Below are 22,188 nucleotides of genomic sequence, written 5' to 3'. Positions count from 1 at the left end.
ACTCTATTCCTGAGACAATAATGTTGTTTAGTGACTTTTTTTTTTGAAAGGGTGGTTTGTGGCTATACCTGGCTGTAGTCAGAGCTTACTCCTGGTTCTGCACTTGGGGCTCATACCCAGTAGAGCTCAGGGCAGCATTTGGGATAACAAGGTTGAATCTAAGTGAGCCATATGCAATGTCGGTTAAGTGTCTTAACTCCTACACCATCTCTCCAGTCCCACATTAAGTGACCTTTATGTATAATATCTAATTTGTATTTCTAATACCTAATTTGTATTTCTATAATTAATTTGTCCTGCAGTTGTTTCAATGATATTTTTTTGTTCTTATATAGATGGCCACATTATAAGAAGGATAATTTTTCTTGCAATCTTATTGGTCTCTCTTTTTCTCCCCATAAGTCAAATGCAGTATAATGAATATGATAAGTAAGAAATACAAAATATTACAAGAGTTATTGTATTTTTCTCCTATTCTCTAGGTAACTTTAGATGGCCATGACATTCGTTCTCTTAATATCCAGTGGCTTAGAGCACAGATTGGGATAGTGGAGCAAGAGCCAGTTCTGTTTTCCACCACCATTGCAGAAAATATACGCTATGGGAGAGAAGATGCAACCATAGAAGATATAGTTTGTGCTGCGAAGGCAGCCAATGCCTATAACTTCATCATGGACCTTCCACAGGTAACCCTAAGAAAAAGAGTGACTTGATAATATACCTTTTTTCCCCCGCTGAAGTTCTAACCCATTAAAATTTTAATGTCATGATTTGGTTTCTGTTTGGAAATACTTATGTATAATAAGTTTTCTGCTTTGTTTGAAAAGTATTATTAGTATAATGTCTATATATGTAAAATCTACATCAAACGAGGGAACTTTCTCTTTTTCCTTCTATTTTAAACTTTGTCATTTGAGAATAGCTTGTACAAATGTTCTTTTGATATCTACAATGTAATTTTTTTAGGGTTGGGGTGTGTGGGTGTGTGTGGGTGTGGTATATGTATCTGCTTATTATTTACCATGGTAACCTCAGTTCTGTATATCAGATATTCAAAAATCACTCACATACCTTCTTTGTTTTGTCTTTGTTTTGGCGCCACACCCAGTAGTGTCAGGATGTACTCCTGGCTCTAGTCTTAGTGGTCACTTTTGGTGAGACTCTGGGGACCAAATGTTCTAATCTATGTTGGCCTCATGCAAAGCAAGCACTGTAACTGCTGTATTATTTTTTACTCCAGTCCTAGACTTTTACTGTTTTGGTTGTTGTTTGGGGGCCACACCTGAAAGTGGTCAGGGCTTACTCTCTTTTCTTCTCCTCTTTTATTCTTTTTTCTTGAATTACCATGAGATAGTTACATAGCTTTCGTGATTGAGTTTCATCATACAATGATTGAACACCCATCCCTCCACCACTGTACATTTTCCACCAGCTATGTTCCCAGTATCTCTCCCACCATCCCCACCTCACCCCGCCCCCTGCCTCCAGGGCTTACTTTAGATTCTGTACTCAGGGATCACTCGTAGAAAGGCTCAAGGGACCTTACCAGGTGCTGGGGATCAAGCCTGGGTTGGCTGTGTGCAAAGCAAGAGCCCTATATGCTGTCCTATCTCTCCGACTCCTTGTTACCTTCATTCTAGACAAAGACAGAAAGAAATTAGCAACTTTGTTTAATCATGCTATTATGGATGTTGTAGCTAATGGCCTGCTAAGTAAAAAAAGAGTTATAGCGCTACTGGTTAACATACATAGAATTGCTACACATCAGTCACTGCTCTAAGGATATTTTGATTCATTTTGCACTCCCACCTTCCCTGCCAACCATTTTATCATGAGGGTACAGTAAGTTTCCCTATCTGTAGAAGGAAAGCTGAAGTCAAGGTCAAGATTATATAGCAAATAAGTAGGAAAATCAGACCCAGTTATCTAGAATACTTCCTATTTAGTCTTATTTATTGTATGGATAAGATTTCAACTGTGAATTAGATTTAGTTTCATCTATGAAATAAGGCAATTAGTTAAGGCATAATTAAAGAGTATGAAGTTTTAGAATCAGACTGCTGCATACAAATTCCTGCATCTCCACTTGCAAGCTTTTTGAATGTAGACATTAATCCCTTATAGTTAGCATTTCCTCATGTGATGTATTACTTACATCACTTGCAGAAGAATAAATGAGATGCTATGTACAAAGAACTCAGCACTAAACTTTATATATTACAAGTATTCAACTCAGTGGCTAACAATTAAGGTTCTCTGACATTAATGCATTGTGAGATCCCAATGTAGTGTCAGACATTCAAGATAGTAACTATTTGCTGTCCATGGTAATGAGTATGAAGCTAATATGATCTTGCAATCTAAATTAAAAGGCAGTACTGGGTTTTTCTGTTATCTGATTACAGAAAAGAAACAAGGCCTTGATCTGTGCTCTAATCCTTTAAAATGGACTTTTAGGATTTAGATTAACTTCTACATTGGTAGAAACATTTTATTTGAAGTGAGTTAAAGAGAAATATAGCAGTTTAGTGAACCTGGAAATAAAAGAAATAATCAGTTTAACCCCCACATAAATATTGAGTAGACAATAACATATTTCAGGCAAGGATTTTTTTTTTCAGTTAACCAACATTTAATTCTTGAACCCAGCTGTAGAAAGCAAATCACTTCACAATGCTTTTTCAGCATGTCTGATTTGGGGGGGGGGGGTAAACTCTAAATAATAGTGGTGAATCTTTTATTGAAACAGTGAATCTAATCAAAGCAGATAGAGTGTTAACTAGAATTCATCTGCCTCACAGGGACTGGGAGGGGTGGGGTTTTATTGGGATTCTTCATGGTAAAAAATAAGTATTGGTAAAGGGAAATGTGTTTGATATTTGCATGACTGAGACCTAAACCTGAAAGCTTTGTAACCTTTCCCACGGTGATTCAATAAATAAATTAAAAAAAAAAAAGTTAGATCTGGGAAAATTCATCCCTGAGGAAGAAGTTAGAAAGGACTTGTTAATAAATCACTGTTATGAGCATTGAATTCTTCTTTTGATTACTGGTGTTACCTTTTTTCCTAGAAATTTGACACTCTTGTTGGAGAAGGAGGAGGCCAAATGAGTGGTGGCCAGAAACAGAGAATAGCCATTGCTCGGGCCCTTGTCCGAAACCCCAAGATCTTGCTTTTGGACATGGCCACCTCAGCGCTCGACAATGAGAGTGAAGCTATGGTACAAGAGGCACTGAGTAAGGTTTGTGGAAAGTCTAAATTCATTTTACAGACCCATGTAGAAACTCGTTTTTTCTCCAATTCCTTCCTTTTTTTTTTTTTTGTTGCAAAGATTCAAAGTCACAAACACTTTAGTTGAGGCATAGAATATCCTAAACTGGTGCTACAAGCATGTGGCAGTTTTAGGAATATGCTACTATGTGGCAATTTCCATTCTGCTGTTGTAGGACACAGTTGAGAGAAAGAGAGAAATGCTACATAGTTTATTTCATCTCATCTAATTGCTTAGAAAATATTGACTACAGCTTCCTGGTAGTTGAACAAGGGCAGTTATAATTTGCTTCCCAAAGCTGCACATATAAAATGTTTTAATTTTGTTGGTTATAATTTTAATATTTGATTAAATTTTTTCTTTTATTTTCTTAATAAATTGATGGCAGCAACAAGGTGAATGTGTGATGGTATTTATGGCTTTGAGAATGTGTGCTGATATTTGTAATGTCTGTCTACACAGCCTATTTAAGGATTTTACCAGGAACTAAGGCTCTGATTTCCTTGTGGATTCTGGGATGATCCAAAGGACACTGTCAGCTGTCTAATAGTCCTGTTTAACAAAGTACCACATGTTCTTCCAGATCCAACATGGGCATACAATCATCTCAGTCTCTCATCGCCTCTCCACCGTCAGAGCTGCAGATGTCATTATTGGTTTTGAACATGGTACAGCAGTGGAAAGAGGCACCCATGAAGAACTCTTGGAAAGGAAAGGAGTTTACTTTACTCTAGTGACTTTACAAAGCCAAGGAGATTCAGCTCTTAACAAAGAGGATGTAAAGGGCAAGTGTTTTTTCCATTGTGTTTGTACATTTATGTTAGTTAACATACGAAATGCTTTATCAACCTCTATGCATTTTTAATGCACATTGTTTTATTTGTTTTTCCAACAATTCTGGGAGGTATTAAAGAGTTGATAAAAGAAACAACAGAAGTTCAGGGTTTTACTTCCTTGATCAGGTCAAAATCTAAAATTCAGGTCTTCAAATTTCATCGACTATTTCTTCCTGCACCACCAAATACTCTGCAAAGAGGAGAAGCTTCTTTGGGAGGCCTTTACTCAGAAGGAGTTCTTATAGTTGAATAAACTACTCAATGACTAAAGTTTTATGCTAATTTTCATCGCTGCAGTGAAAATAGAGTACTAGTATCCTTTTTGTTTCAATATAGATCTGGTGTCACATTCCAACTACTTGCCATTTACTCCATACTCTCTGTACAATATCAATTCTAGGCTTGTAAACTCCATTGGATATAACTACTATATATAATTAATATGCAATTTATGGCTGGAGTGATAGCACAGCGGTAGGATGTTTGCCTTGCGCGCAGCCAGCCTGGCTGAGCTGGGTTTGATTCCTCTACCCCTCTCGGAGAGCCTGGCAAGCTACTGAGAGTATTCAATATGCCAAACACAGTAACAAGAAGTCTCACAATGGAGACATTACTGGGCCTGCTCGAGCAAATCAATGAACAACAGGAGGACAGTGTTTGTTTATTTTATTCTGAAAATAATTTCACATTTTTATTCAACTCTCACCTTTTGAAACTTCTATTTGGGCTTTCCTTAAAGTTTTTAATGATTCATGCTACAGGATGTCTATTTCTGTGAAGATAAAAAACATATAGGCTGGGGCTGGAGCAGTAGCACAGCAGGTACAGCGTTTGCCTTGCATGTGGCTAACCTGGATTCAATTCCCAGCATCCCATATGGTCCCCTGAGCACCGCCAGGGATAATTCCTGAGTGCAGAGCCAGGAGTAACCCCTGTGCATCGCTGGGTGTGATCCCCCCCTCCCCAAATAAAACATAGGTTATCCTGCTAAGTATTTTGAAACTTTTTGGTAGAATGACCTAGACAAGTGTTGTTTCCTTTATTGCAATGTAGTTAATAGGATGTTTAAGCAATGGCCATTATAATGATATTCTAGCCAAACTTAGCAACTGGTTTTGTTTTAACATGATTCTGCTTATTTTGTATACTAAGAAATTCCTTATGTTCTGTTGTATAGGAAAAGATGAAACAGAAGAGTCTGGACTTGAGAGCAGGAAGAACTTTAGCAGAGGGAGCTACCGAGATAGTTTAAGGTAAACTCAAGTCATGGGGTGGATTTGAGTTTTAACATATTTTTTGCTGGAGAGTCTCTCCAGTACAGTAGATAAGGTATTTACCTTGCATCTAGCCAAATGGTTTCAATCCCCAGCACCACACCTAATCTCCCGAAGTCAGTCAGGAGTGATCCCTGAGCTGAAAGTCCTGAGCACAGTTGCATGTTGCCCAAAAACTAAAAGGAAAATAAGGAAAAAAGAAAAAGAAACCAAACTACCCAACAAATAGACAAAAAGAAAAAATAGTTCTTCTTGGATGTTCTCTGCAGATATAATCCTTAGGTAACATCTCAGATGCAAGAAGAGCCTGAAGCATTGCCCTGGGTCTTGTATAATATAAACATGCAAATAAATCGTTGCTTTCTCTTTCTATTCCATGGGTGAATTCTTGTGGGAACGTGGGCATCTGTGGTTTGTTGCAGTCCTGTATCCTGTGCTTGCATGCTTTTTATAAAAGTTGTCAATGTTGGAATTTCTGAAATAAAACTGTTTTATTGATGATAGGATCCTGATAGACCTGCTTTATAGTAAAAATGGTGTTTACTGAGCTGAAAAAAAGGGAATTAAAAAGTGTCTGGATTTAGTCTTTCCCTCTGTACTAACTGTCATATGAAACACTCTTTTAGAGGTCAAATTAATGCCGTTTATCAATTCCCTTTAGTTGTTGTGCTGCAAATGAATTACAAATATTTCTGCTCACAGAATAATCCAATGCAAGTAAAAGAATGTCTTAGCTAAATGGAATAAAAATATACTGTCTAGTAATTAAGTAAAATTTTTTTTACATAAGCTATTTCTTTTTCTCTGCAACAATATACGGGTTCTTACTTTGAAAACACTTTTGATCCATGGATATACCTCTATGGCAGAGCATTTGCCTTGCATATATGAGGCCGTAGGGTCAATCTCTTGCACCACAAAAAATAAAACCAAAATATTTTTGGATTATGCTACATGTGAGATTAAATTTTAGTTTTTCATTTTAGTCTTGGGCTGGAGCAATAGCACAGCAGGTAGGGCTATTGCCTTGCATGCAGCCCACACAGCCGACCCAGGTTCAATTCCTCCGCCCCTCTTGGAGAGCTCAGCAAGCTATGGAGAGTATCTCGCCCGCACAGCGAAGCCTGGCAAGCTACCCATGGCATATCCGATATGCCAAACACAGTAACAACAAGTCTCACGATGGAGACATTACTGGGCCCGCTCAAGCAAATCAATGAACAACAGGAGGACAGTGCAGTGCAGTGTATTTTAGTCTTAAGAGTTTCTATAAAATGATTCCATTAAATATTAAAAATGCATGTATAACTAGATTTACTTTGGTTACAGCTGTTTAATTTATACATGTGTATTATGTACAAAACTTTCTGTATCAAATCAATATTTTATATGTTTGAAATTAATATAAGGCTATATCTCAAATATGCCTCAATGAGATTAATATTTTTTAACTCTGTATCAAGAAAAATTCTTTATAGAAGTAATTCTATCTATGAGTTTTATTTGTAAAAAATTCAAGGGTTTGTTTTCTTTATATGAGGAGACGTTAGTCAATTGGTTGACAACATATTTCTCTATCATTATCCATACAATTTCTAGGACAGTTAATCAATGATGGTTCTGGACAAAAGTTCAATTGTAGGACTTGCTCATTCAAGATCATTTATTGCTTACTAAAAGGTGGTTGAAGAGGCTTAAAACATTTGTGCAGTAATTTCAAATATTTCAAACTATGAACTTCAAAAAAGAGTTTGCTGAATTTATGCTTAGGTGGTTTTTCTAAATATGTTTTTTTCAGAAAAAAAACATTGTTTTGTTTGTAGGTCACACTTGGCTCTTTTCAGGGATTACCCCTGATTCCGAAACTCAGGGACCACTCTGGTGGGCTTGGGGGACCACCTGGGGTTCCAGGAATTGAATTGGGCTTGATAAAATGTAAGACGAACATCCACCAGCTGTACTATATCTCTGGCTCCTCTATTCAAAAGAATTATAAGAAATGTATACTTTTAAATTTGGAAAACAACAAAGCAATATCTTCAAGCTACCCTATAAAGTTGCAGCTTTGAAAATTGTCAAAATTATTTGAATTTTTAATAGACATTTGGCATTTTACCATGCTTAATAAGAAAGGATAATGAAATAGAAATACTAGTTGATACAGATACCAATAAAATTCTTAAGCCCAGAGAATGATGAGGCATCTTTTTTCTCACTGTTATTGTTTTTATTGTAAATAGGTGTCGTACCCACTGTTGATCTGTGCTTGACCAGATGGTACTCAAGGGTCACATGGGACCACACCTTGTGGTGTTGGAGGTTGGGACATGCAGTTCCAGGGATCGAATTCTGGGCCTTGAACATACTAGGCATGGGCTTTACCAAGTGAACTATCATCTCACCCCATAGAGGATTCTTTTGGTCACTAGGATAAAGCTAGCAAAAAGGAGATATATCTTGTGACCATATCAACAAGAATATAATTATTTTTAAAACCTTCAGATGAATAATTTATCCATTATGAGTAGCTTACTCAGTTATTTTTAGAACAAGATAATCATTTTTAATATAAATGTTTTCTCTTTGGTTAATAGTACAAATTCTATATTTAAGTGAATAGGAAAAGAATTCAGAAATATAATCTATGCACAGAAAGTAGCTATTAACCTCCTGCAGAGAAAGATTTTTAAGTTTGAATAACAAGATCTGTTATAAATATCCTGATGTATAATACTGACAGATCTTTTTTTCTTTTTTGCTGAAAGATGACTAAATAAAATGTTAATTTACATCTTACTTCCTTAACTTTGTCTTTCTGGTGGCTATGTCCTCTTTTAGGTTCAAAAGTGATTTAATAATAACTATAATTAAAGTAAATAACATCTAAGTAATAATATTTAGAGAGAAAGAGGAAGAGAGAACATTTATTTCTCAAGTCAGATCTTTTTATTTGCACTGGCAAATGGTACACAGTTTCTAAGATAGGGAGGAACTGATATTTGTTTTTGAAAGAGTTGTGATGGAATTCTTACTCTGGTATTAGGATTGACTTGCTGGTTGGGCACCTGCCTAAAACCATTACTACTGTAGTTTTATTGGGTCAGTCTATGCTAAACATATGGAATGTGTGTGTGTGTCTGTGTGTCTGTGTGTGAGTGTGTGTGTATGTGTGTGTGTGTTCAGCGAGTGGAGAGGGGTAGTGGATGAGAGGGAGATCAGAGGGGGGAAAGAGAAGAAAAAAGGAAAGTGAAGGAAAAGAAAGGAGAGGGAGGAAATAAATTTAAGATGAAAGTAGCAGAAATCTGAGGAGACTGGGATATAGGACTTGGAAAACTATATTTCAATTCTATATCCCATGTTTAGAACTGGGAGGAAATCAACCAACTTTTGACAACTTTGACAACTTCTCCTTTTCCACATCTACATCCAGTATTTTGAGTTTCCTTGCTAGGCACAGTACCTTAAAAATCTCAGTACTCCCCTTGATCTTTCTTGCTGATGCAGACCTAATCTCTACACCTTCTGGATAAGATATTTTCACCTTAGTTACCTAATAGAGAAATGACTCTATTACTGTAGCATTTCAGCTAGGTGGGAGGAAACTAAAATGTCCCAGAGGTCAGTAGCTGGGAGTAAAGCTAAAGACTGACTTCATACCTTGTCATAATGACACTTGGCAAGAGTTTGAGTACAAGAACAAGGAAGAGGGAAAAGAAGATAAATGGACCCGGGTGTTATAGTTGGGTGACTAAGGAGATGGCAGTGTCATTAACAGTATGCGCAATAAAATAGAGTGATGAGCTTAATGTGCTACTAACTTCTAAACAAGGACAGATAATCACATATTACAGGCAGGCATTATCTTGGTATTTTGAAAAATATCACCTGAATGCCAATGGCAGGACTTTATGAATGAATTAGAATGCATTCGTAGTGCATTCGCCGGAATGCACTAGAACTGAATGCACTAAGACAGTTGATGTACATCTTCTCATCTTTACAACCTCTTTCTTGATCCCATACTACTTCAGATTAGGTGCTTTGATAATGTCACTTTCTTCTTTGCAAGTCTTCAGTTTTGCTTCTCTTGCTTAAAGCACATTACTAAAAACCTAACCGAACCTGATTTAATCTTTAAAGGAAAAAAAATATTCATGTACAAATAAAGCTTTAAGGAAGTTCCATTTTCAAATAAAGCAGGATTTCAGATGGTCCAAAAGAGATACAGTTTCTTTCTATTCCTTTTGCAGCTCTACTTTTGCTTTTTAAAAAATTCCAGTAGAACTTTATTTATAAACGTTGATGGGAGGTCAAATTTGGCCTACAGGCTGTGGTTTATTGACCTCTACCGATATTTCAAAATGGTGAAGATTGAGCTCTTGGTGTCACAATAAATTCATCAGATTATTTGGTGATAAGCAAAGTTTAGGAAATAGGCAAAAATGCAGATTCATGTGCTCTCCTTATAATGGTATTAAGTATGAGGAACATTGTATCTTTCAAACAACCACTAGGCGTTTGTAGTCAGGACTAGCTTGGCAGCGCCATTCATTAGCTCTACTTTTGGTTCCAGTATTGGCTTCATACATCAGGAAGTATATTTCCTTGAGGAAAATTTTCTTCCAATTACCAGCAGTTTCTCATGTCGCTCACTTTCAAGTTTCACTTAAAGCAAAGTAGAAGTTACTTTCTAGAAATTACATGAATAAACCCCAAACAATCTGAACCAATTACTTCCTTCGTCTGACTTTTACTAAATATATAACATCTCTCTCTCACTCTTCTCTCTTCATCTTTCTGTTTACACTGTTCTTCCAATAAAAATCTCTTCTCTCTTCCTTTTATTCTACAAATACCCAAATCCTACCTTAGCTACCCCTTTCTTGAGGCCTCTCCTAATAACATCTGCCATGCTGTTCTTTGTCTTTTAAATTTCTGTACTTTCTTCTAACCTGCCTAAGAGTACTTACCACACTTTCTCTTTCACCTGGGTTGCATATTTATGTTAGTCTTCCATAACATATTAAGTTTCTTGAGGTAAATATGTGATGCAGCTGGCTTTGGATTTTCATGCTATAGGTGCTCAAAAAGCCTGCTTTGAATGAATGAATGAATGAATGAATATTTCCAACTGAATTATCTTCCACAAAGCCATTTGCTACCTAATAGCATTTCTAGGCATGTTGTATGACTTAACATTTTTAAGACATCCTCATCATTTCTAGCCACATCTTAAAATAACATCATTAAAATAACAAAAGTAAAAATCAAAACTATAAGCCAAAGCCTAAACTCAGTACCAATAAGCAAAAACATGTTGATTTGGAATGAAGTGTGTGTGTGTGTGTGTGTGTGTGTGTGTGTGTGTGTGACCATTGCTCTCAATCTTTTTCTCCATCTTTGGCCAGTCTCTGGATCAGAGGCTAGCTATGGCCCAGAGAAATCAACATGGTTACTCTATCCTAAGAACAGCTCTGTCAGATTGAATCAGGAAACCCTTCTTCCTGGTTACCATATGACCTACTAAGTATTTGTTTATTCAATATGTATTATGTAAACTTACACACCTATTAAATCCTGTTCCAATCCACTCACAGACTCTTGCATTTTTCTCTTTATTTACAGAGCTTCCCTCCGGCAACGCTCCAAATCTCAACTTTCATACCTGGTGCAGGAATCACAGTCAGCTATTGAAGAAGACAGAAAGGTCAGACACAATGACTTATGGGAGAATGTAAAAAGTCTCTTTCGAGAACTATTGCAAACCTGAACATATAAGTTGTCAGGCTTCATTTAGGAATGTTTGGTTGTCAGATTAAAATTTTAAAAACCTATTAAGACCAGATAAAACTATTTTTCAAGCATTTTATTTATATATACATTTATCTATTGACTGAGGTTCTGTGATTTACAACACTGTTAATGATAGCCTCCCATGCACAAAATTCCAACATCACACTCATCACCAGTGTACCCACTTCCCTCTCTCAAGGACCCTATCACCCCTCCCTTTCACCACACACCCCAAACCCAATCTTGTTAAACAATATTTTAAAGGAATTGCAGAGTATTTTAAAAAATACATGGGTGCTAAACCTGGGCTACTGGGGTCTATTTAATAGCATTCAAATGAACTCTTTAATATTCACAGAGATATTGCATGTACTAAGTGGACTTTTAGATTCAATGTATCTTTTTAAAAGTTTTTAATAAGACCTGAAAACATTTCTCTCATTTTTTAAAATCTTCTAAATTAAACCTAGGCAAAAGCTTTTGATCAGCACAAGCATTTGTTAGGGTTACTTACCTCTTATAAGAACTATTATAATTTTTTAATTAATTAAGGCCAAGTAGGTTTTATGGACATTTGTTCACTTCACACAATTTTAGAGTAATTATTTTAACGTGAGCTTAAAATGCCTTTTTCTTCTTCTTTTATTTTAATGCAATGTTTTATTTGGGCTTTAACCAAAATATCAACTTGAAATTTCATTTTATAAAGGACTTTTTAAAAAAAGTTTAACCTTGTTTTATTGTATTTTATCTATATTTTAGGCAGCATGATTTATAAAAATGTTTTTGACGAGGTTTCATGCATTCAATGTTATAACATTAGTCCCCACCAGAGTGTCTGCATCCCTCCACCATTATCTCAAGGAAACTCTCAACCTCCACCCCCGATCTGCACCCACCTCTCTCTCTCACACACACACACACACACACACACACACACACACACACACACACCCCTTCAATTCACATCCATCTCTCTATTCTCCTTCATGGTAACTTCAGTTCTGTAGACCAGTTTTCAGGTTCTGTTGCCTTTAGCCAGTTGTTATCCCCTTATATCCCTCTCCTTCTGACTAACTTCACCCAGTGTGATACAGATTCATCCATGTAGTGAGAAAATGGCATGTTTTTATCTTTTCTTATAGTCGAGTATTTATTCTGGAGCAATAGCACAGCAGAAGGGCGTTTGCCTTACACGCAGCCAGCCCAGCCAAGCTGGGTTCGATTCCTTCACCCCTCTCAGAGAGCCTGGCAAGCTACCTAGAGTATCTCGCCCACACGGCAAAGCCTGGCAAGCTCCCCATGACGTATTCAATATGCCAAACACAGTAACAGCAAGTCTCAAAAAATGGAGATGTTACTGGGCCTGCTTGAGCAAATTGATAAATAATGGGAGGACAGTGTTTGACAGTGTTTGTATGTATACCATGGTTTCTATATCCATTCACATGATCTCCAAATTTTAATCATTACACTTCATTCTTTGATTTTAATAATCACCCTCTTTTTCAATCTATTTTGTAGTGAACAATAAGACTTCATCTTTTCTCATATTGCTCCTGGGACTGGAGCGATAACACAGCGGGTAGGGCGTTCACCTTACAAGCAGCCAACATGGCCGACCCGAGTTCGATTCCTCCGCCCCTCTCGGAGAGCCCGGCAAGCTACCGAGAGTATTCGATATGCCAGACACAGTAACAACAAAGTCTCCAATGGAGACGTTACTGGGCCCGCTCGAGCAAATCGACGATCAACCTTACCTTTACCTTTTCTCATAAGTCCATAACATGCCGGGTTGGAGCGATAGCACAGCGGGTAGGGCATTTGCCTTCCACGCAGCCATCCTGGGTTTGATTCCTCCACCCCTCTCAGAGAGCCCTGTAAACTACCAAGAGTATCTCACCCACCCAGTAAAGCCTGGCAAGCTCCCTATGACCTATTTGATAGACTAAACACAGTAACAAGAAGTCTCACAATGGAGATGTTACTGGGCCTGCTCAAGCAAATAGATGAACAAAAGGAGTGCAGTGCTACATAACATGCCATTGTGTATAAATGCCTTTTTTACCTACTTCTTGGTTATTGAACACTCGGATTGTTTCCAGATCTTGGCTATTGCAAATAATCCTGTAATAAATGTGGGAGTGTAAATATCTTTTCAAATTAATGTTTTTAAGCTCTTGGAGTGCCAAAAAGTAGAATTACTGGGTAATATGAAAACTCAATGTTTTATTTTGTATGTGTTTTTATAAAATTATTTAATGACTAAATATTTTTAATCAATGATTCAATATTAATATGTGTTTAAATAATATTTGTTACCAAGAAGATAATTGAGCTGATCAATTATATAAATTAAGTTTAAATGTGAATATCATAGAGCTAGCACAAATTAACAGAAATTAATATGAGCATGTCAATACATTAGCATCAATAAGGTCCAAATAATTAATGATAATAATTTACACATAATGGTAAAAAATGCTAAACAAACAAAAAAAAACCACGGTCCTTCTGTTATTCATCGATTTGCTCAAGCGGGCCCAGTAACCTCTCCATTGTGAGACTTCTTGTTACTGTATTTGGCATATTGAATACTCTCAGTAGTATGCCAGGCTCTCCGAGAGGGGCAGAGGAATTAAACCCAGCTCATCCGGGATGGCGCGCAAGGCAAATGCCCTACCACTGTGCTACCATTTGATTTATAATTGATGACCAATAAGAATATAATTCATGACTGACCCCTTAACTCATGAGTGTTAGGTTAGGAGAGACCCCTACCTTCTCTCTTCACACCAAATACAGCCACGCAAACTCAATTTCAAATTGGGTAAAGGGGCTTTGGCTATTCCTTAGTGGAAGTTCAATGAAATTTTTTGAAAATTAATTTCTGACAGTGCTGAGGGACTACAAGGTAATGCTTCCATTTTAACCATATTTTTGCCAATACCTGCTATTACCAGTATTTTTGATGTGTGCCATTCTTACCAGTGTGTGGTGGTATCTCAAATCAAAATACATTTTTATTTGTATTTCCCTGATGATAAGTGATGAGCAGCATTTCTTCGTGTGTCTGTTGGCCATCTGTATGTCTTCTTGACTGTCTGTTCCTCTACTCTCACCATTTTTCGATGAGCTGTTATTTTGTTGTTAAGTTCTGCAAGTGGTTTGTGAATCTTGGATATTAGCCTTTTGTCAGAATGGTGGAGTGAATATTTTCTGCTATTCTTTTATTCTCATGCAGAAACGTTTTAGCTTGATTTAGTCCTATTTACCTTTGCTTCTTTTTCTTAGTTAAGAGCATTGAATCTTTGAAGATACCTCTGAAGGAAATATTGTGGAGAATCCCATTATGCTTTCCTATATGTCACTGTCACTGTCACTGTCCTCCCGTTGTTCGTTGATTTGCTCAAGCGGGCCCAGTAACATTGTGAGACTTGTTACTGTGTTTAGCATATCGAGTATGTCATGGGTAGCTTTCCATGCTTTGCTGTGCGGGCGAAATACTCTCGGTAGCTTGCTGGGCTCTCCGAGAGGGGCGGAGGAATTGAACTTGGGTCGGCCGTGTTGGCCACATGCAAGGCAAACGCCCTACCTGCTGTGCTATTGCTCCAGCCCTTCCTATATGTACTTTATGGAATCGTGTTAAATATCAAGATCTTTAGCCCATTTTCAATTTGTCTTTTCTTTATTTTTTCTTTAATTTTTAAATTTTTTAAAAATTTTATTGAATCACCTTGAGAAAGTTACAAGCTTTCATGTTTGGGTGACAATCACGCAATGATCAAACACCCATCCCTCCCCAGCCACCAATCTCCCCAAATATCCAGGAATTTTTTTTTTCATGTGGCTAACAAAATATTCCAATACCATTTATTGATGAGACTTTCCTTATCCCACTTCATGAACCTAGGTTTATGAAGGGCATAAAACCTTTGCTATGTTGAGGAAATTTCCTTCTATTTTATTTTGAGAGTTTTTATTATAAATGGGAGTTGGATCTTGTCAAAAGTCATCTTGTTTGCATATTATATGTATCAAAATCCATTTTGAAATGTTCATATAATTTTATCTTGCCTTGCATTTATGTTGGTGTATCACATTAGTTGACCTGCATATATTAAATTATACTTGTATCCCCGGGATAGATCCCAACTGAGCATGTGTCTAATCTTTTTAATGTATTATCAAAATTTAGTTCACATTTTATTGTGAATTTTCATTTTGTTGAAAGTTTTTGCATCTGTGTTCAACAGAGTGGTTGATCTGTAATTTTCTTTTCTATGTGCCATCTCTGTCTACCCAGGGTAACTTTGAAAGATGTCACTTTATTTTCTCTCTGTAGATAAGGAAGCAAAAGAAAGAAGGGTGAAAAAACTGGCATGAGAGGCAATGTGAATTTGATAAAGCTCTAAGAAGAAAATAACTATGATTACATTAATGCTTCCCATTTGTATGATAATAATATTAGTCTTTCAGATTTCAAGAATTAAGTTTCTTTTTAAAGTATATAAAAGGTTGATGTTAATAAAATTTAAATTATGGACTTTATAACCCTAAACAACATTTTAAACTATTTCAAACACTTGCAGTATGCTGTTCTAAAGTAAATTTTTAAACTTTTTTTTTTTGGCTTTTTGGGTCACACTCAGTAATTACTTCTGACAGTGCACAGGGGACCAGATGGGATGCCAAGGATTGAACCCAGGTCAGCTGCATGCAAGGCAAATGCCCTACCCACAGTACTATTTCTCCTGTCCCTTTAAACATTTTAATATTTATTAAAAATCTTCAAGCTCCAAGCACAGGCAGCATCCTTCCTTTTACTCAAAAAAGGTGAAGACTTTTTTTTTTATTTCTCCATTTATTCATGAGAATTTTGTTGCAGTGCAGAAGGTTTAGTTACATAAAGGAATTATCTCCACCTTGTGGTTCCTCATGTTTTGACTCTGAAAACTTGCAAGAGATGGTAAAAAGTGTCTGTGTCTCTAAACTGTAAGTGGGGTGATTGACCTAAGTCTCATAGTTGCCTTGTGTAAGAGTTAAGATCACAGTTAGGTCTCCTCATCCTCCAATTTATGTTCGTGGCAACCTGGAATGAGCTACATCTTAGTAATTCTGATACAATTCTATTTAGGATAATAGAAAACAGTGCAGGAAAGTTTCCAGTCTCGTGGCATCTTTTAGGATAGTAAAAAAGCAAGGTAGAGTTTATGTGAGATCCAGTGAAGATTAAGTGTTAGAAGTACATTACTTCATCACAGTTAATTTCTGTGATAAGGTTTAAACATTAAGAGATAGACCTCTTCTATAACTTCAATGGGACTTTACATAGTACCTATAAAAATAATTTTATTTACATGGATACTCTCTGTTCCTTTATCATAATATCCTGATATTTTCCTCTATAGTAAATTGTCAGATTGGCCTGCTGCAATTTTGTGGATGTTAACAGAAAACATCAGAAATGGGGATACATGAGACACAGAAGAATTAATACTAAAGGGCAGCATTTGCTCTGGTTCCTCAGTCCAGTCCTAATGATCTAGATATCATTTCCATGCCCTGGAGCTAGTTATTATACAAATTCCTATAAAGTCTAAACAAAAAATATACATCTACACATACATCTACAAAATACTAAATGTATTTTATTCAATACATCTAGTCACAAATGTGTGGAACAAAGCACAAGATATTCAGAGAGAACAGTTTCCCACCAAACAACTTAGTCAAACTCTTATTTGAGGATGAGGTTACAGGAGCAGAGAGCTGAAGTGCTTTGTGCTATCTTCCAGGGATGACACTTTGAGACTCATTCAAGAATCCCCTTTCTCTCTGCACTTGTTCTACTCATGCTTTCACAGGTACATGTTTTCCTGTCTGGTATTGATAGTCTAGAATTAGTAAGTTGTCAGGGATAAAATACTTGATGAGAAGGATTTGCTGCCTGACTGAGTAGTAATGACAAGTATAAATACTCCAGGCCAAGAAATAGAGGCAATAACAAATGTATCATCAGCCAAGAAATATTTTTACATTCTATTTGGCTTGTGATAATAATTATGTTGGTAAGGTGTAGGTTTTAATTTAAAGTTAATCATAGGGGGGCCAGAGCAACAGTACTGTGGGTAGTGCATTTGACTTGCACAGGGAATACCAGGGCTCAATTCCCAGCATCCCATATGGTCCCCTGAGCACCGCTAGATGTAATGCACCGCTGAGTGCAGAGCAAGGAGTAACCCCTCATCATTGCCAGGTGTAACCTAAAAAAGGTAAAATTAAATAAACAAATAAATAACGTTAATTGTGGGGGTAGGGAGGTAGCTTTATAATCTAGTATCTACTTTGCATGTAGGAAGATCTGGATTCAATTCCTGACACTCTGCCCCCCCTACCATGCCCAAAAAATAGAACAAAGTAAAACACTCAGCAAATTTTAATTGGTAACATCCTTCTTGTAAGTAAAAGAAAAGAATTTTACATTCTTTGCTGCTGTCTAACTCTGACATTGAGTTACTAAAGCTGAATAAGATGCTCATGTTTAAATAAAAGATAGAGTTAAGAAATATTTTAGTCAATTTATTCTAAGTTTCGGATATTTAACTAAAAAGAGAAAAAAATCAATGCATAACTATATAAATCACCTAAAATCATTCTCAAAATGGAAAATAAATTGAACATGTTATTGTATACATTAACATGATGACTAGACACTGAGTGTTAGCTATCACAAGGATAAATGATGGTAGAAATTATAAGGTTCTGACTACAGTATTTACCTTCAAGAGGATAAAATGTTTCTAGAGCTGGTACTTTAATACCAAGTTTGAAATGAAAATAATAGAATACTTAAAAAATTTTCACTCATTGTGAAGAAAACATAGAATTTAGAAGTCTAAGTAGATTATCCTCTGTTTCTGGGTTCCTGCAGAAGAAAACATATTTTAAAAGAGGTAAATAACAATAATGATACCATTTAAAATTTTAAATAAATTTTTAAAAATTTAAAATTCATCTTGTTTTATTTCAAGTGCACTGGTCTACCTTCAAGTTTCCATCAGTTACTAGATTACTGAGCTCTGATGTTTATGAAAGTCATATCTAAAATAGTTCACATGTCCAAACTGGAGAGATAGTACAGTAGATAAGGCATTTGTTTTGCATGTGTCTGACCTAGGTTCAATCTCCAGTACCACATATAGTTCCCTGAGTACCTACAGGAGTGATCCTGAGCACAGAGTCAGGAATAAGCCTTGAGGGGCATGGTCAAGTGTGTTCCCCAAATAAAACAAAGCAAAACAAAAACAATAAAAACAAACAAAAATTCATTCATCTCAAATATGCAAACACTAGAACACAAAATAGTATTGTTGCTTTTTATAGAAGGGTTACTTTTTTTTAACTCCTACATATTTATTATTCCCTCGGTGTTAGTATATATTCAATGGTGAAATGTGAATAATAAACTCACCATCAGATGCCTATTCTGCTAGACTCACAATATGGTATTAAGCTATTCATAGTCACTCCTCGCAAAATTAACAAGTCACCTCATCTCATATATCAGAAAGCTTATAAACATCCAAACCATGATGCATAGATATATGTATATCAAAGGTTCTTCTGTTTTCATAATGCCCAAAAGTACAGAGAGAGAGTATGGGGAATATTGTCTGCCATGGAGGCAGGGGGAGCACCGGTGGGAAAGGGGGGTATACCGTGGATATTGGTGGTGGGGAATGTGCACTGGTGGAGGGATGGTTGTTTGATCATTGTGTGGTTGTAACCCAAACATGAAAGCTTGTAACTACCTCACGGCGATTCAATAAATTTTTTTTAAAAAGGTTCTCCTGTTTGGTAGTCTATGCAATATACCCATGTACACAGTTTGGGGTGATTTATTATAACCTCTTTCCCCTCAAGGAAAAGAACATTCCTGAGGAAGAAGAAGTTGAACCTGCCCCAATCAGGAGGATTCTGAAATTCAACGCTCCAGAATGGCCCTACATGCTGGTGGGGTCTGTGGGAGCTGCTGTCAATGGATCTGTCACACCCCTTTATGCCTTTTTATTCAGCCAGATTCTTGGGGTAAGCAAACAGCTGGATTCACTTTATTCACTTCAGGCCTTTGCTTTTTCTCCTAGTGGAAATGATCTTTTTTGGTATGTTGAGTCTTTGTGTCAATGTCTTTAGCACTTTCCCCCTCACTTATAAAGAATTAAAACTGCCTTAAGTCTCCATCACACAGAAGGTAGCATGATACCGAGCCGTCTCATGTGGGTGAGCAGGACTCTCATTTACCAGTCCTGTCTCAGGAAAACGCGGCACTGTGAATGCAAATGTACGGTTAGAAAGAGGGGAAGCTTAGCTATATGTAAGTCAAATAAGAATGCAAAGCAGCCCTGTTGAATAATATAAAAGGATTTTAGGGCATTTTTTTAAATCTTGCTGAATAGTGGGTGTACGAAGTTTGACTTATACAGCAGGTGTCAGTGCCTATTGTATCGTTCTGTTCAGCTGGTTTTCACCATTGAAACAGAGGAGTAGGGCAGAAATGGAGAAAAGAAAGGAGAAGTAAAAAGAAGGCATGGATAAAGAATAATCTTATTTTAATTTGTTACCGTCTAGGAGTTTTAATAACCTCCATTTTACCTCATTGCTGTAATAAAATAATTAAATTTTCAATACCATCTAAGTACTTCATATGTATTCATTAACTAAGCTTTCGTAATTGCCATTGGAGGCATATATTCTTATTGTTCTCTCTTCATAAGGGAACAAACTAAAGCCTAAGGAACTTAGGACAGCAAAAAAACTGCCCCGGGATTCAAATTTCAGACAGAAAAAAACTGCATGTTTTGGTATCAAGATGCTGTCACATTTTATCAGTTGAAATTTATACATAAAATCCCATCAGATGAACGTGAAGGAAACTTAGAATCTAGGGAACTCCAGTGACTTGTTCAAAGGTACCCAGACATTTGGTGTGTGGAACCAAAGCTAGAACTCAGTTTTTCAGAAATTGGCCTAAGGGATTTACTGCACACTTCAGTAGGAGTCTTGTTTTTGTTTCCTCCTCCCATTCTTTTTTGCAGTTTCTTTGGTAGTGAAAGGCCCCTGCAGGCATGAACTGTACAGAAAAACTGGATAGTCCACAAACCAAACAAGTTATTGTATGAGTAAGGACAGGCCTCCACTTCAATTTCACTCTGCCCCCATGTGGTCAGTGAGGAAACCATGCTAATTTCAGGGAAGTAGGACATTGTAAACAATAATCTTCAAGCCTGGGAAATTGAATTTCTGGTTATGTAAAGAACTTCATCCTGAAAATAGTTAAATTAAATCACATTCTTTAATTTCTAGTAAGTAAACACCCCTGAGAACAACAACATAAATGTTTAATCAAGGCAACAGATATTTGTTGTTTGTTCTCTGGCTATTATGTGAGGGACTTGGGAATGCACAACCAGTCCTGGTGTTTTCCATAATAGAATTCCAGTAAACAGAAAAATCCTATCATTCAAAAACTATTATTAAGAGCTCATTGTTTTCTAGATATGGCTGCTAATGATGGGGATAGATCAACAAACAAGAAAAGTGAAACCCCTTTCTTTCTCATAAACTGATATCCTGTGGGGAGAGACTTTGGAAACACATCTCCCTGAGTATTGATGAAGATGAAGAAGGTATAGGGAACAGAGTTGTATCCATAAAGCCCTGAAAGTGTGCCCTAGATGTTTGTTTTTAAAATAAATCCAAAATATCCATTTATTTGCTAATAATTTCTCTTTATCTCATAAAATCAGAGGAGGACACATCCAACTTCATCCTCTCCCTACATGATCTGCTATGGAATGAGTTCTGGGATTTCCCCTCAGGGTACTTTTCTCTCTGAAACTGGCTCTGCTAGTTAGTTATCATGTATTCTCTGCCCTGAGATTATTCCATGTCACTTCTCTGAGCTTGTGTTTCCTCAACTTCATATAAAATGAAGAAATGTCACAGATGACTTCTTAACAAGAGTTCAGCTCTCATGGGGTACTAAATGGCTATCAGAAAAGACTTGATAATTCAGCAGTAATATCCTGACTTCTTATTGGTTATGAGATATTCTCAGGTTATTCATTTGGTTATTGGTGATGAGAATTTCCTCTGGTTTCTTCTGGTCCCAACCAGCAGTTTGGGGAAGGACTTAGTTCAAGGCACTGAGCTTTTCACATAAGAGCTATAGGGAAAAGTAGTAGGGTTATAATTTTTTTCACTGAGTTATATTTGCTCAGAGAATGGTGCTAAACAAACTATACTGTTTTTTTCTGTCTAATGAGGAAGATTATTTTTGTTTGTTTTAGCATGTAGCACCATCCTACGGTTGTTCATTGATTTTCTCGAGCGGTCCCAGTAACGTCTCCATTGTGAGACTTGTTGTTACTGTGTTTGGCATACCGAATACATCACGGGTAGCTTGCCAGGCTTTGCCACGCGGGCGAGATACTCTCAGTAGCTTGCTGGGCTCTCCGAGAGGGGCGGAGGAATCAAACCCAGCTCAGCCATGCCAGGCCGGCCGTGCTCAAGGCAAATGCCCTACCCACTGTGCTATCACTCCATTGTTTTAGCATAATGATCACATACATATTCATTTAAAGACTTGTGATGCTTACTTTCATCTTATAAGGTATAATCATGAGTCAGATAATAGTCTGTTTTTAATTTCACTATTCCACTCTGACGTATTTAAAGGGCATAATATTCACATTTGGTCTATTGAGAGAACACATTGGAACATGGAACCAGCAAAATAATTGGATACTAGTAGGAGCCTGGTTGCTAATTTAGTCAAGTCAAAATACAAACAAAAGCATAATTTCTCTGATTCATCTTTTTTTGGTCTATGTGACTTGGAAAAAATGTGTAGAGTATTCCAAGCAATAAAAAACTGAGTGCTGCGTACTGGAAAAATATGTTTGTCAGTCCTAGATTTGTTAGATCTACTAGTTCTCTTGTGTATTTAAG

At 36.7% G+C, this 22,188-nt stretch overlaps 1 protein-coding gene across 3 annotated transcripts in view; it reads left to right on the top strand.

The window, feature by feature from the left end:
* ABCB11 (ATP binding cassette subfamily B member 11) overlaps window positions 1-22,188 on the top strand; it is a 99,170-nt gene that overhangs the window by 50,795 nt on the left and 26,187 nt on the right. For all 3 annotated transcript variants that reach the window (XM_056110226.1, XM_056110227.1, XM_056110225.1), the window contains 6 exons: window positions 483-686; window positions 3,072-3,242; window positions 3,856-4,057; window positions 5,286-5,361; window positions 11,008-11,089; window positions 19,102-19,266. In XM_056110226.1, the coding sequence (XP_055966201.1) occupies window positions 483-686; window positions 3,072-3,242; window positions 3,856-4,057; window positions 5,286-5,361; window positions 11,008-11,089; window positions 19,102-19,266 (900 nt within the window). The remainder of the gene's footprint in view (window positions 1-482; window positions 687-3,071; window positions 3,243-3,855; window positions 4,058-5,285; window positions 5,362-11,007; window positions 11,090-19,101; window positions 19,267-22,188) is intronic.

This window comes from Sorex fumeus, unplaced genomic scaffold (assembly GCF_029834395.1).
Source record: "Sorex fumeus unplaced genomic scaffold, SorFum_2.1 ptg000009l, whole genome shotgun sequence".
Taxonomy (NCBI): Eukaryota; Metazoa; Chordata; class Mammalia; order Eulipotyphla; family Soricidae; genus Sorex; species Sorex fumeus.
This window is presented reverse-complemented; position numbering and strand designations above follow the sequence as displayed.